The sequence below is a fragment of the Sycon ciliatum genome, chromosome 1, assembly GCF_964019385.1.
Source record: "Sycon ciliatum chromosome 1, ocSycCili1.1, whole genome shotgun sequence".
Taxonomy (NCBI): Eukaryota; Metazoa; Porifera; class Calcarea; order Leucosolenida; family Sycettidae; genus Sycon; species Sycon ciliatum.
The window spans coordinates 89,662,065-89,676,359 of record NC_088643.1 but is presented as its reverse complement, the minus strand read 5'-3'; the positions used below and the strand labels follow the sequence as shown (position 1 = coordinate 89,676,359).

General features: G+C 45.8%; 2 protein-coding genes across 2 annotated transcripts; one reads left to right on the top strand and one right to left on the bottom strand.

The window, feature by feature from the left end:
• Positions 1 to 153: 153 nt before the first annotated feature.
• On the bottom strand, positions 154 to 9,183 carry LOC135806320 (DNA cross-link repair 1A protein-like). The gene is made up of 10 exons (XM_065320490.1): positions 8,498 to 9,183; positions 7,452 to 8,216; positions 6,670 to 6,803; positions 5,522 to 5,640; positions 4,541 to 4,602; positions 3,481 to 3,562; positions 2,697 to 2,842; positions 1,528 to 1,682; positions 925 to 1,084; positions 154 to 713 (listed from the first exon to the last, which is right to left on the bottom strand). The coding sequence occupies exons 1-10, from the start codon at positions 8,892 to 8,894 to the stop codon at positions 562 to 564; spliced, it is 2,172 nt and encodes a 723-aa protein (XP_065176562.1). The 5' UTR covers positions 8,895 to 9,183; the 3' UTR covers positions 154 to 561.
• A 119-nt stretch (positions 9,184 to 9,302) lies between these two features.
• On the top strand, positions 9,303 to 13,512 carry LOC135806321 (mediator of RNA polymerase II transcription subunit 31-like). Its single transcript, XM_065320491.1, has 5 exons — positions 9,303 to 9,540; positions 9,636 to 9,731; positions 11,773 to 11,869; positions 12,176 to 12,471; positions 12,870 to 13,512. The coding sequence occupies exons 1-5, from the start codon at positions 9,492 to 9,494 to the stop codon at positions 12,878 to 12,880; spliced, it is 549 nt and encodes a 182-aa protein (XP_065176563.1). The 5' UTR covers positions 9,303 to 9,491; the 3' UTR covers positions 12,881 to 13,512.
• The last annotated feature ends 783 nt before the right edge of the window (positions 13,513 to 14,295 follow it).

Below are 14,295 nucleotides of genomic sequence, written 5' to 3'. Positions count from 1 at the left end.
AAATATTTGTATAAACGCAGGTTACTCGATCTCCGGACCGCTAGCTGTTTCGACGTAATATCTATTGCTAGGCCTTGTCAGTCGCTTGAGCTCAGAGTGACTGGCGAAAATGCCCATTTTCGCCCAGAAATCCGAGTGTACAACAAATGGGGCTTGCTTGGTTAGTAAAATGTTGGAATCTTCACCGAATACTTCAGAGTGATAATTATGATTATGTGCTGAGAATATCCAGAAATCTCAGAACATCTACAACGTACACGGGACTAGCCGACTAGAACAGTAGAATTAGCAAAGAAATCAAACTGTTAGAACATATAAAAATAGTAAACCCTGCACTAGTCAACCTATGAACAACACTCTAACCTAATCCAGTACTGTATGTACTTTGAAGTATTCGTACACGTGCAGGACGCCTAATTGATTTAGAGTAAGAAAAAGAAAATAGTCTACAGCAGGACACAGTTGACCAGCAACACAGAACTAAAACAAAACAAAAAATACTTGTAAGAGGGGAGACATAGCACAAGGGAAAATCAACGCAAAAGTAGAGGAAAAAAGAAGCTATGCAGCAAGCCACTGATTGAAAAACCGCTGCATGGTATCGCGTGATTCAGCCGAGCCCACGTTGACAGTCGGTTGAACGCTGCGCGGGTGAAAATGCTGAATGAATCGCTTTAACTCCGAGAAGCTACTGTGTTCACTGTACGGGATACCTATACAGGAAAGCATAAAGCAACCATGGAACATGAGAGCAATGGATCAAAAAAGCATGTAGAATGAGAACAGTGAAGTGAAGAAAGGCCCTTTGAGCATTTACCAGAAACACAACAGCATACACACCAGTGTGTGACAAAGCATTGTCAAGTCATTATGGCACAATCACTAAAAAATATGGTACATACATACAGCATATTCGAGACATACCGTACAAAATCATCCCATCACGAAAGCTAGGCAGGATTTCAGGCATTGCTGAGCCGCTGGCATGAACTGATGTCTTGTTGCTCTGTGTCCAGCCAGTGGGTCGGAAGCCAACGATGCAGTTGTACTGGGCGCGGTGTTGTTCTAAGTGTGCTGCCATACCCTGTGGATACACCACATGACAACACAACAAGAACAACAAGAACCATGTCAGTAGCAACAGAAAGTCACAAACAAGCAAGACAGTCGGCCGAAGGTTAAGGCAATGAGAACTGTACGATGTCCGCCTCACTATTCGGATTTTCCCCACCTGTCTGCATGCGGTCCAGTACAGATTTTATGCACCAGCGGAGTTCATATCAAGGTTCAACTGTGGGGGAAATAGCAATGATGCTAGCTAGTATAGAAGCATCATGAGAAGAGCGTAACATGCATATTAACCAGAGTGAAATCAAAGTTCAACAGTCGATTTATGTGTGTGGCCACATTGCTCTGCGAACATTTGCTGCCATAAGCTTGCTGGTGATTAGAAACTGCGACAATTTATTAGTGACGTGAATATTGGGCGGTTTACAGTACAGCTATAACAGTTTCGGTGGATTGTACCTTGAATGATATCTGCATCATGGGCAGAACGTGGACCTTTGCCTCTGACCAATTCGTTGTCAAACGACTGGTGAGCTCTGGCCACTCCAGTTGATCTAGAATAGCTTTCTTCTTGGCTGACACGGCAACCTTGCTTTGCAGAGCCTCTGCAACAGCTTCACACCGGTGACAAATAACATAGAGCAAATGCACACATCACATCACAGCATAATGGCTTGGAAGACACTATCCCAAAAGAACAATTCACTGCATGTTCCTACGCCCACAGAGTAGGGAAGCCAGTGGCATGCCCTGATAAGGTCTTCGGCGGAAGAGTCGCTGATTGGTCAGCTCCTAGGCAACGGGATTGATATCGTTCTAAATACCTTGAAAAGCATCTGTTTTGCTGTCCTTGTAACAAAAGATAGGGTTACCAATGTACCATATTCTTTCTTAGTTGTTCATGTCCATCATGCCAACTCGTACACTGAACTTGCTAACATGTAGTGTGCAGCAAACATACATGCCAGGGACTAACCATACACACAGACCATACGTCCAATAGGGCTTGAAAGTGATGACGTCAAAACGGCCAGGGAGTAGTAAGTTGACATCAGATTTCTATTTTTGGATCCACTAAGGTGTGACTTTGCTATTGCCTAAGTATGTGGGTGCATAGCAACCCAATCATGTCGCATGCAGGTGTGACTTTTATTTCGCCACCAGTTGTAACCCCGCCCCCAGTAGCCAAATCAGTCAGTTTCACTGGCTACATCACCATGCTGTGGGTAAGACCGCTTGAAATGTGCTTGGATCCATACAAAAACTGGATCCAAGTGGATCCAGTTTTTGAATTTTTGAAATTGTTGCTATGCTGTGACGTAGCACTTTCAAGCCCTATACACCATCACAAAGTACAGCTAATATGATCGTACATGTACACCAGTACAGTAGATACTATCATCCATGTACACCAGTACAGTACATGTACACCAGTACAGTACATGGACACCAGTACAGTAGAGCACATGACCCAAAGCAGCGTGCAAATAGACATTTACATCTAACATGCATGCTGTTAACATGTTACAGACACCGGGGTTATTCAGCTTTTGCTGCACAACAAAAAGAGTTCTGCAACTTGCTAGAAATACAGCAGATCAAAGAGGATAGCTCAGCACAGCCCATACCGAGGAACACCCTCTCCTTGCCGATTGAGTATGTGCCACTGACAATGAGTGTTTTCGGGTTGTTCGCAAGCGCTTCCTTCGCTTTGCGCACAGCAAATTCCACACAGGCATCCTGAGGTGGGAAGTCATACTTGGGATCAAGGTATCTACACATGCAGCAGCAACAGCAACGAAAAACACAAGCAAAAGCAGGGTCTTTCATGCCGTTGTCCAATAATAACGCACGGCATGTCATGTGAAGTACAATTCGGAACCCCTCCATGATCCAGAAGCCTGGGAAGATGTTCTGGCATATTTTGAAGCCTATGACATCGGGACACTGAGGGCTGATGGTGATAGGCGAACACCACGGCAAACATTCGTGGCACGAAAAGGACCGTGCTAATTTGGTGCAGCTCATACTAGTACTATGTGGGTTCCACTGCACAGACAGAACAGGTTTCAGTAATCATACAATAAACAGTGCTCCCAGCAGCAGGCACATTCAACTCACACTGATACCGATGACAGCAATGACAGCAATGACAGCAATGACAGCAATGACAGCAATGACAGCAATGACAGCACACCACATTACCGTACCCTCATTCAGTAACGCATGTAACTGGACTGTAAGCCTCGCCTTCACAGTGGATAAAGACATACCGATTGTGCCCAGACATATATTGCAGTTGGGAAGAGGGCAAACGCATTTCTTCACATGCACATCTGAAGTAACGGCACGCCTCTGCATGCAAGCACAACCGGCACTACAACAGCGGTTTAACGTTAGAATAGGGCTTACGTTGTATCAAGATAGATAGTGTCGTATCTCAGTCCACGCAGATGTGGATTGTGAATAACGGAGTCGGATGACCGGAAATCACCTGGAGAAAGTCAACACGCATGCATGCATGCACACAGATATGAAGATACAGTCCATGAGACAAGCAGTACTACAAGCAGACAGTGTACACGTATGGGGGGGGGGGGGGGGGGGGGGGAAGAACTGGGTAGACTGTGGGTTGATGCAGGCAAACCCGTAAGACTCCCGTGAGCCACTTCTTGTGCCCATCCGGGAATATAGTGGACTTTCGTATAAAATAAAAGACTCCCGGTGCACGATATCAACAGTACTCGTGATTCTAGGCAATGCCCACTCAGGTGTGTAAGTGATAGTCAACCACATCATTGAGTAAAACATGCAAATTGTCCAGTGTATAGTGCACATGGTTCTGCGAGTGCCAGTGCAACAGAACGTAGTGCACTTCTTAGACAAACGGTCTATTTTTTTCTGTCTTGAAAGCTAGAAACCCAGGGACCATGCATACTGCACATCACGACATGCTGAGCACCAGGCAACCACGTAACCAGGTAACTTGGTGGGATAACACCGGGGTAAGAAGCACAGAGTAGGACTAACACTTGATTGCTGTAGTGTAGGCCATACTACTACCGGGTACACATCCCGTACAGTACTGTGAGAGTGCTCTGTCTGGTGAGAGCATAGCACCAATATCCACAAGTTACAACCAGGACTAGGAGCATTGTAAGGACTGAGGGCAACTAAGGTCATACGATATAAAAAGCTGAATGTACTGTACTAGGGTTACACATGGCCCTGCACTAGTTCACTGTTTGTGTGCACCTCCTTGCCAATCGGGGGGGGGGGGGGGGGGGGTTAGAACAATGCAAAATGTGGGTAGAATGTATGCCCCTCAAGCCCTAGAGACAGGACACGTTCATTTGCCCCAACTCCAAAACATGATAAAGAATGGGTGTAGGGACGCTTTAGCAGTGCTTTACAATATTATTGTGCTACATTACTTGTAAGCAGTGAACACACCAGGCACACATATCCATACCAGTGTGGAGCATAGTCTTCCCATTGGGTAGCTGGAAAATAAATATGACTGATCCCGGACAGCTGCAGCACAAGCACAGCAATCATTGGCGACAACACATTGGAGCTGGGAGTTGCAAACAATATAATTAGGGCCCCAAAAGACCAAACATGACAAGAGTGATTGCATTCATAGTCGAACTTGGATGGTAAGCCAATATAATTATGGAGAAAGGAGAAGGGCAAAACATGTTAGGAGTTATGACTAACTGTCCACCAACGTTATGACTAACTGTCCACCAACGTAACCAGACCTTATAACTATACAGTCAGCAAGTGCCACAAAATAGGACAAAACTGACATTTTGCCATTTTGCCGCACCCGCTGACTGTATAATTATGATACGGCTATGTTGGTGGACAGTTAGTCATAACTCGTAACATGTTTTGCCCTTCTCCGCATTCATAGTCGTTTTTATAATACAGTATGAAAGAAAATTCGCAAAGCTCTTTCATAGAAGCATTAATTTGTAGGACTCCATCATCTCTAGCAGAAGCGGAGGAGACAGCTGTAGAATGGACAGTAGTGTACACCAACAAAGAAGCTGACAATGCAGATAAGCGCATACCGACATACAGCAGAGCCCCAGAAATTCAACACCTTCAGAGCCGAGCTAAGCGTTTCCATATCCCAGGTCAGGTGGTCTGATCAGTATTTTATTTTGTATATAATTATGATACGGCTATGCGCATATGGAAGAGGCTACGCGAAACCGGTAAAAACGGTCTCAGTTCCAAATCCTGTTAAACTTAAAGTGAGGCGTTTGGAGACCGAGGCTCTATAGTAGAGCCCTTCAGCAAGCTTGTGCTCGCCTTACAATTTATGCAGAATGATACAAACAATAGGAATGTTAAGCGATGCGAATGTTGGCGTTCCCAGACTCAACTTTACTTGCAAACTTTTGCGTTGCTGAATGTCCTAATTAGCTGAGCAGAAACTTACTGATTAGCATCAACAGGAGTGACAAGAACACCATGAATGTTCCTGGTCTCATTCATTGCCAGCGGCTGGATGAGATTTGGTGACACGCGCAGTTGACTTATGCACAAGTTACCAGTTGACTGAAAAGAAGGAAAGAAAACACACCACATGGTTACTTTTGCAGGTGCACACGGGTACACCTTTGACCTTTTGACGCCCATCGCCGAAGGCGATGATAGTGATGCTACAGCAGAAGCCATAGCAACTTGTGCCGGGATTGCACCATTCAACAGCTTGCACACGGGCACAAACAGGCAGACAGACAGACACATACACATATACACAGACACACATCTATGTTCTTGACCTATGGCAGGTCTATTCTGGAAGCGCTGGGTTCAAGAATATCTCCCCACGCTGACGCACCAGATGAAGTGATTCAAGGCAGCGGAGCTAATTAAGGTCAACGACATCATCGTTATTGCTGACCCACGGCTACCTAGCTCATAGCTGCTGGCAGTAAGGCAACATTGAAGCTGTGCATCATGGTGAGGAGGGCAAGATCCGGGCCATTGCCATTTTGCACGGCGATTGGAACGTACCGTCGTCCAGCGTTGCGGATCTGCATCCTTGATGTTCGTGAGTAAAGCCGATATTGACCTTGGCTTCGGTCTACATGGGAAATATAGGCCTCGTTTTACTCGGCATATACTTCCCATATAGACCTCATCTCGGTCAATATCCTATACAATGTCATATTAAAGTTCGTATTTTCTGAGAATCTTTCGTTGCTGCTGATTGTGCACTCGTACAGGAGCACTGTACTGCATGTGCCATGATCAACGTTTTGCACTCACTGTGACTCCTTTGTACCATGTGCAGAAGTCAAGCGACAATGAATCAAGAGTCAGCCTAGAAACATGCGCAAGTAAGCGAGTGTCGACAACAACGAGGCAATGGGGGAAATGCCATAGGTGTAACAGTGACCTTTTGAATTGACTATCTACTAGTGCCAAGAGTCCGTGACCCCTTCCCAGAATGTGCACCTCCTGATCGCTACAGACTCTTGCCAGTGTTCAGATAAACAAGGCACAAATTGCAGACAATAGTATAAATACGCTAGTGCTGGCACATGAACTGTCAGATTACCAAAATGTGCTCTAGCGTACCTTCGAACAGTAGATCGGATGAGAGAAGCTTTTGTTCAGTCCTTGGTAGTGGTCGGAATGGAAGTGGCTGAGAAAATACGCCTTGCAGCCCTCCACACTACCATAGCAAAATGCATCAACGGTGAAGCACGTATCTGAGGCATAAGTCCAACAAAAGCACAGTTCGTAAAACTCAAAAATGCAGTCAAAATGCAGTCAAGATTACCCCTAAAAAGTGGTACCGCCCCAGCCACCTTAACTAGTTTGTCAGAGAAGAAGGACTGGTCAAGGACATACATCTAATGACTTCCAGGGAATACTATGCTCTAAAAGTAAAAGCGTTCAGTACTCCCCGGTCACTACTAGCTGTAGTTGCGCCAAGTGAAATCCAGACCGATGTCACTTATAGCATCGCAAACTGATTTTCTGACCTTGTCTATGGGTGCAAAGTTACATGGTCTTAGGCGCTACAAGTGTACATCGGTCTGGATTTTACTTGCCACAATTGTACAATGCAAAATGTGCCTCACATAAATATACTACACCAACTGTAAGCCTAATTCAGAAGAGAATGCTAACATACAGCAGGACATAGGTACAGCACCTCATCTATGCACATGCACACACACACAAACACATGCGTGCACACACACACGCATGCACGCACACACACACACATGCACACACACACCACACACACACACGCACGCACGTGCACGCGCGCACACACACACACACACACACACACACACACACACACACACACACACACACACACACAAACACACACAATGATCACATACCAGGAATCCACTTGTAAAATGGGCATTGCTTCCGCCTCCGTTTTCCACCAGCAGCAGACATGACAGCGCCATCAGTTTCATGCCCAGTCACATTGCTTGCACCGCTAGAACCAGCAGCAGTAGCTGCCATTGCCCTGCCTGAAGATGGTTGCTGCCGTGCATTAAAAGTAGTGGAGGATGATACAGTGGAGGTTGCCCCAGTAGAGGATCCAGCAGCGCTAGGAGTGGGCCGACGTACAGTGGTGCCCAGACCGCCATACACGGGTGATTTCAACTTGCTCTGGGGCGCTACAGATGCACTAGTTGCTGGCGGCGGCGGTGGGAGTTTGAACTCAAAATTCACCAGTTTAGACTGGACCAATGGAACAGATGGCTGTGATCCATGTGAAAGCCGCTGTTGACCAGATTTCTTTGATTTGTTTGGCTGGGACGCAGGCAAAGGGCCAATGACGTCCACAACGCTGGCACTTGATCTTGTAGCTGAATCTTGTGATACAGCAGGCATGGGTAAAGACAGTGATGTCACTGCTGGTGCAGAGCGTGGTGGAATGTGTACTACTGATGTTGCTAATGAGGATGACATACCGGTAGATGGCAGCACTGAACACATGGTCTGCACAGAGCTGGGAACGGATGTTGCCAATATTGTTGAAGGAGCAGGCTTAGGTACAGCTGCACCACTGCGCAGGCTAGCAAGGATCTTGTGACTGTAGTTACGAAAGTGACCTGGCAGGCAATGGGAACAGTTCGTACCATCGGGGCATTCTACACGACAACAGTGTACAAGAAAAGAAAATACTCTACTACAATATAAACATGGCAGCTGGGGTCAGAATCCTATTTCATAGGTTACACGGTTTTAGTCAGGTTTTGACGTAGGAATATTAAATTTCCGAAATTCTCCCTTGGCAACCGGGTCTCACCCGGTCGTTCACACCCCACCAGGGGAACACCCCGGACCCCAGGCCATCCCATCTCAACTACTGTCTGCCACACCTGGCCTTATTACTTTGCTACTAGCAGGCAACAAACAGAACAAGACTAACCTTGAGATGGACGGCTAGGAAAATCCAAACAGTCCCTCACGTGACGATCACACCAGGAATCCATGCGCTCTGCCAACGGCATTTGACATCCGGGACAATGCGTGTATGCTTTGCACTGCTGGGCGACTGTGTCTGAATGGGCGGACCCAGCGGCAGCTAGCATATTGACTTTAGAAGTAGCAGTACTACTGGTGCATATACTCCTGGACGTGGTGCTACTAGACCAGTCACTTACAGATGCAGACTGCAACAACACAGCAGCTACAGGTGAGCATGTACTTGGCCTTGCTGATCGAGAGGCGGGAGCAGATCGACTACGAGACCGATTGAATTTCTTCCTGGAAGGAGGGACGAAGTCGGGGTCCTGGCCGCAATCAGATCTTCGTTTTCCACTCATCACATTCCCACAGCATTTACTAAGTACCAGTGTTGCAAAGCTGGAGCCTGTTTATGTTGATACGATAATGCTCAGCTCAGTACAGCCATCATGAATTATTAATTTTTATCAGCAAAATACTACGTGTACAAGTAGTTAGTTACATGGAACTAAATAATAGGCTCTACGGCAATCACTACTACACTAGCCTTATTCCCAAGCAAAATCGACTTCGACGACTCGTCTTCTGCCTTCTCCCTTGACTTGTGCAGACTTGTGGCCATGGTGTTTGGTGGAATCGATTTTCAAAGAATTAATTTTTACGTGTAGTGCTTTGATTACATCATGATTTACATGTGCGTTACATATTGACATCATATCTACGTCGTGAATCTTTGAAATCTTTGAAGTCAAAACAAAAAAATACGAAGTAATAATAATTATTAGTTGTTTGGGTTTTCTCTTTCTTCCTGCTTTTGGACTTGGTAGTTTCGTATCGTTGTGCTGGTACATGCATGGTGCTAAGACGTAGTCAGTTGGGTTCAATTCATGCATGCCATCTACCTCACAGCTTGCTGTAATGAATGAGTAGCCCAGGTGGTCAAGTGAAAGTGCTGCATGGAAGGAGTGAACCTATCTGCAGATGCTTCAACATCTCGCGGAGATGGTACGATTGGAAATGGTTCATTTCGTTCTCTCTTTTGAGTGAAACGTCGTGTTCAGCAAGTCCCGTCGTTGACTATTTTGTGTTTTGCACACTAGCTGGCAATGTGGTTGGTCAGAATGATGAGGAATTAAGACGATTTCAAGTGGAGCTGGAATTTCTCCAGTGTCTCGCTAATCCATTCTATCTCAACCGTAAGCCTTTTAGCAGTTGAAATACATACACAATATATACGAAAAACGTGAACCATCACAGCCTTGGAGTGTCATGCTCACGATCATCAGACATTGGCCCCGTGGCATTTGAGTGCTTTCACACTGGGTGCATCTTTTTGCAATTGAAATGCAGTTGTATCCCAGCGGTAGTTTTAGTCCATATCATTTCCATTGCTGCAGACTACATGTACACTACAGTGTATACCTGCACTATAATGTACAGTGGCGGGCACTGGCGGGCACTGGCGGCATTGAAATCCGACCCCAGGAGCGGTGCGCTTGTACTATACAAACGCGGCACGCAACCACACCGGCCTCAAAGCATGGACAGTGCGTGCATGCGTATCTTTCTTCTTCTTCTTCTTCTTCTTCTTCTTCTTCTTCTTCTTTTTTACTGTTCGAATACCCTATCTTGTAGTCAAACCGTTCACAATGGAGAGGTTTACAATAAAACGGGACACATGTACGCAGTACACTGTCGTACGCTAGACTAGAAACTTCCAAGTACATATCGTAGAAAGTGAAAGACATGAAAGTGATCTTTACGCTTTGCTGGCATTCCAGCGGCATGGCATGAGGCATGCACACTACTCGCTCTGTTTCGTTTCAGCTCCGTAGCATTCGTACGTAAAAATCCAGGGGTCGCATTTCCTTGTATCATTGGCCCAACACATAATAACATTGTACCGGTAGACATTCTAGTGCAATAAAATCCTTCCTTCTACTACTGTAGTTCTAGCTCTGAAATTTGGATGCATACACTCTTCCGGACTTCCAATGCAAACAAAAGAACTCTCACAATGCAATGTGCATACGCAGTCTGCATGCATTAGCATGACACTGTTCTCCAGCAATAGCCCTGAAACATGATGTCATTGGTTTCATGCACACAACAGTGGCCTATACAGTGAGAATAGCAGAATGCGTGTGCTGTATTTTTCGGAGTACCGTAAAGTCGCGGATAAAAGTCGGGTTTGCATACAAGCACATCGCGGATAGAAGCCTGAAAATCAAACGGGTCAAATGCAAAAAAGCCTGTCGCGCGTAGAAGCCTGGCTTCTATGCAAGCGCGGATCGGGTAGGTCAAGAGTGCATGCGCTATGTACGGTGCATAGTAAAACTGCCGCCATACCGGTAGTTAGTGGTAGATCTACGCGTGCTGCGCGTAGAAGCCCGGCCAATGTGCATACAAGCCTGGCAAAAATATCAGTGGTGCATATAAGCATGGTTTGCATTAAAGCCTGATGCAGAAAGCGGCTTATATGCTTATAAGCCCGGCTTTTATCCGCGACTTTACGATATATAAAGCCGTACTTTAAGCACTCGTAATTCACCCTAAACAAGTCAATGCGGCGTCAATGCAGCTTATACTGCATGGTGGGTTGATGTCTGTATTTATACTGCATGGTGGGTTGATGTCTGTATTTCGTGACAAAAATCTGGATGCGGCTTACTCCCGTGCATCTTATACTCCAGAAATACGGTATTCATTCCTTCGTTGAATTGATAATCAAGCGAGTAACCGTGCGTAGAAATAGTGGTCCGTTACATCTTTTATCATTAGTAGGCATCCATCATTGTACAAGCAAAACTGATTTTTAATCACCAAACATGTACACGTAGCCAGGTGGGTTAGCAGATACCAGCAAGCCTCTGTTATCCATCATCGGAAGACTTGAGGACTTTGAACATGTACGAAAGACTATGCCTCATGTACTGCAGCACGCACGAGTTACAGAGCATCGAGCTTCTGATTTGTTGTAAGCACCGGTCTCATTCCCTTGGGCTATTTCATCATCCGGCAACTGATTTTGCGTGTGTATCTATGGCGTTCTTTGCTCTTATGAGCATGGAGCTCTCCCTCGCTCTCTCTCTCTCTCTCTCTCTCTCTCTCTCTCTCTCTTTCTCTCTCTCTCTCTCTCAGCCGGAGGACTCCCCATAGTACTGCATTGCTGTAGTTAGTGCAAAGTAACAGAACCTGACCGCTTTATTGATGCTGTGCTGCCGCTATTCTTCTCAGACTTGGCACAACATGGATACATGGACAAGAAAGAGTTTGTCAACTACTTGAAGTATTTACTGTACTGGAAGCAGCCCGAGTATGCAATATTCATCAAGTAAGTTATTGTCTGCGCTGGTCTTCCCATGTAGTCCACAGTCCGTTCGGAACCACAATGTGTTTGGGCTAACCGCCACAATGCATGAAGATCAGGGAAGTACGTACAAGGGATATCTGGCCAACAAGCCGCTTGTACATGTACATGTAATTGCAGAAAATGATATCTGACCTCATGACCAGGTAGCGCCATGTTCCTTAGTCCTTACCTTAGTGACATTGGATTTCCCTTGGCCGCAGCTGCATTGTTGTGATGTGACGGATTACAATGTACGTCATGTATGTAACGCTGTGCCATGTTATGTAGGTATCCAGCCTGTCTTCACATTCTGGAGCTGCTGCAAGAAGAAACTTTCCGCAAGGAACTTATAAGTCCTCTGTGTGCCAAGTTTGTTGAGGAGCAGCTCTTGCTTCACTGGCAGTACTATGCCTTCCGGCGCCAAATGGCTGGACCTGTGCCTCCTGGTGCCGTAGCTGGCCAGGCTGCAGCTATCACTGCAGAAGGAGAGCCAATGCAGCCACTACAACCTCAGCAGCAGTCTGCCTCTGTGATCACTAATGGCTTACCGTCTGTGACCACACCAGCAAATGGTGCTTCATCAAGTAAGTATTACTGCTTGGTGGCAACGTATTGCTTTCAAATGGACGATTGTACCTGTGCTCATATGCTAAATCCCGTCTCCGTGTGACCGTTAGCAGACGGATTCTCTTGGCTCTGTGAAGACAGGGAAATTGCTTGGCCATTGTGACACCACTGTTACTTTGCGAGCTTGGCAAAGCGTACAGCATGCCGAAGCAACTTCTGCCATGGATAAAGTACAGTGCAAATGTCAAACAGTTGAGACCATCTCTGTTTTGAGCGCCCTCTGTTTTGCTCATTTGATTGCTTTGTCTTGCTCATGCTGCTGGTGTGGTTGGTGCTTCTTCATAGATGCGCTGCCTCTCGCTTTTTACCTCATGTTCATTTCTTTCTGTGTGAACTTGTATTTGTTCAACAACAGATGGTTCCTAGCAGGCATTGTGTGGAGTAGTTGCAACTGATGACTCGTGGATGAGGATCATGTGTGAGTTTCAGTGCATTGGATATGATGAGCGTGGTGATCAGACTTTCTGCCACTGCCCGTTTTTATATACCCCTACCTTGTACATAGAATGTAGTTATCGTCAGCTTGATTTTTATCGCCGATACCAGTTCTCCATTTCTACAGTCACTCTTCGTCGTTGCTGTGCCATGACATGGCATGCATTGTGTTGTGTAACTAATTCATTTGCATCCGCAGTGTGCTGCGCTAGACCCGGCTTTTATCCCAAATGCGAAATTTCTCCCTATGTCTAGCACTTGACTATTGAGATAGTAGCCACAACATGGGTTCTAGCTGCATTGGCCTGACTAGCCATTCTGTTGACTGTAATTGTCATTTTGCCCTTGTAATTCTATATAATGTAGTTTGGTTGTGCAGTGACTGTGTGCACAATCATCTTGAATGTGATTACATGATAGCTGTACAAGTCACTGCGCTACGCCTGTACAGTATCATTGTCATTATGTCGTATTAATTTTATGGTTGTATATAAATATTCCGTGTGCGTATACAGTACTACATTGTAGATACCTTTCACTGAGAATCATTGTCCCAGCTCCAAGTTTGTCTTGCTCAATCCTCTGTGTGTGTGTGTGTGTGTGTGTGTGTGTGTGTGTGTGTGTGTGTGTTCGTGTGTTCGTGTGTTCGTGTGTTCGTGTGTTCGTGTGTGTGTGTGTGTGTGTGTGCGGAGGGAGGGTCACCTCAGTTCGCAGTGTCTGCAACCTGTCGAATGTGTACGTTTTCTCTCTAACGTTGTTCTGGTTGTCAAGGCAACTAGACTACAATAGCCCCACTGTAAGTCAACACATTTTCGACGTCTGTAAACTCGGCCTCCCAGGGCTAAACACACATTTCGGTTCAGCCTGTACTGCTGCTAGCATGCTGCCTCTATAACTATACTGTCATATTGAGCCTTGAAAAACCAATTTTGGCCGCAACAAATATCAGGCCAAAAATGCCCAAGCCGAAGATAGTCGAAAATAAATAATAATATTAGGGGTGAAAGGGGTGATCCGGGTTACCCGGGTACCCGTCTGTTTAGCTGCTGATCCGTTAGCAAACGAGTACCCGATAGTCGTGTAGGATGGTAGGGTGCAGCTTGTTTGTATAGTCGTACAGTTCGGTGCACAGTTTTGAGTGTGTTTTTGCTTGTTCAATCCTGCTACATCATATCACGGTATCCATTGTAGCTACGACAATTTTGACTATTTGCATGTAGCACAGTGATTGTGCACACTGTGCTTGTCCGGGTCACGGTAGTGTAATTGCATGACTTCGCATATCCTCCTGGCGCGAAATCCGGAAGGCTATTGTATTAACTTTTGCCCGAAAATCTCTCTCCTTT

Coding starts and splice junctions, on each gene's coding strand:
- LOC135806320 (XM_065320490.1), bottom strand. CDS start 8,894: ATGAGTGGAAAACGAAGATCTGATTGCGGCCAGGACCCCGACTTCGTC. Junction 8,217..8,497: donor TCCTAGCCGTCCATCTCAAG/GTTAGTCTTGTT, acceptor GTTGTCGTGTAG/AATGCCCCGATGGTACGAAC. Junction 1,683..2,696: donor CAAGGAGAGGGTGTTCCTCG/GTATGGGCTGTG, acceptor ACCGGTGTGAAG/CTGTTGCAGAGGCTCTGCAA.
- LOC135806321 (XM_065320491.1), top strand. CDS start 9,492: ATGGAAGGAGTGAACCTATCTGCAGATGCTTCAACATCTCGCGGAGAT. Junction 9,541..9,635: donor TTCAACATCTCGCGGAGATG/GTACGATTGGAA, acceptor TTTGCACACTAG/CTGGCAATGTGGTTGGTCAG. Junction 11,870..12,175: donor GAGTATGCAATATTCATCAA/GTAAGTTATTGT, acceptor CATGTTATGTAG/GTATCCAGCCTGTCTTCACA.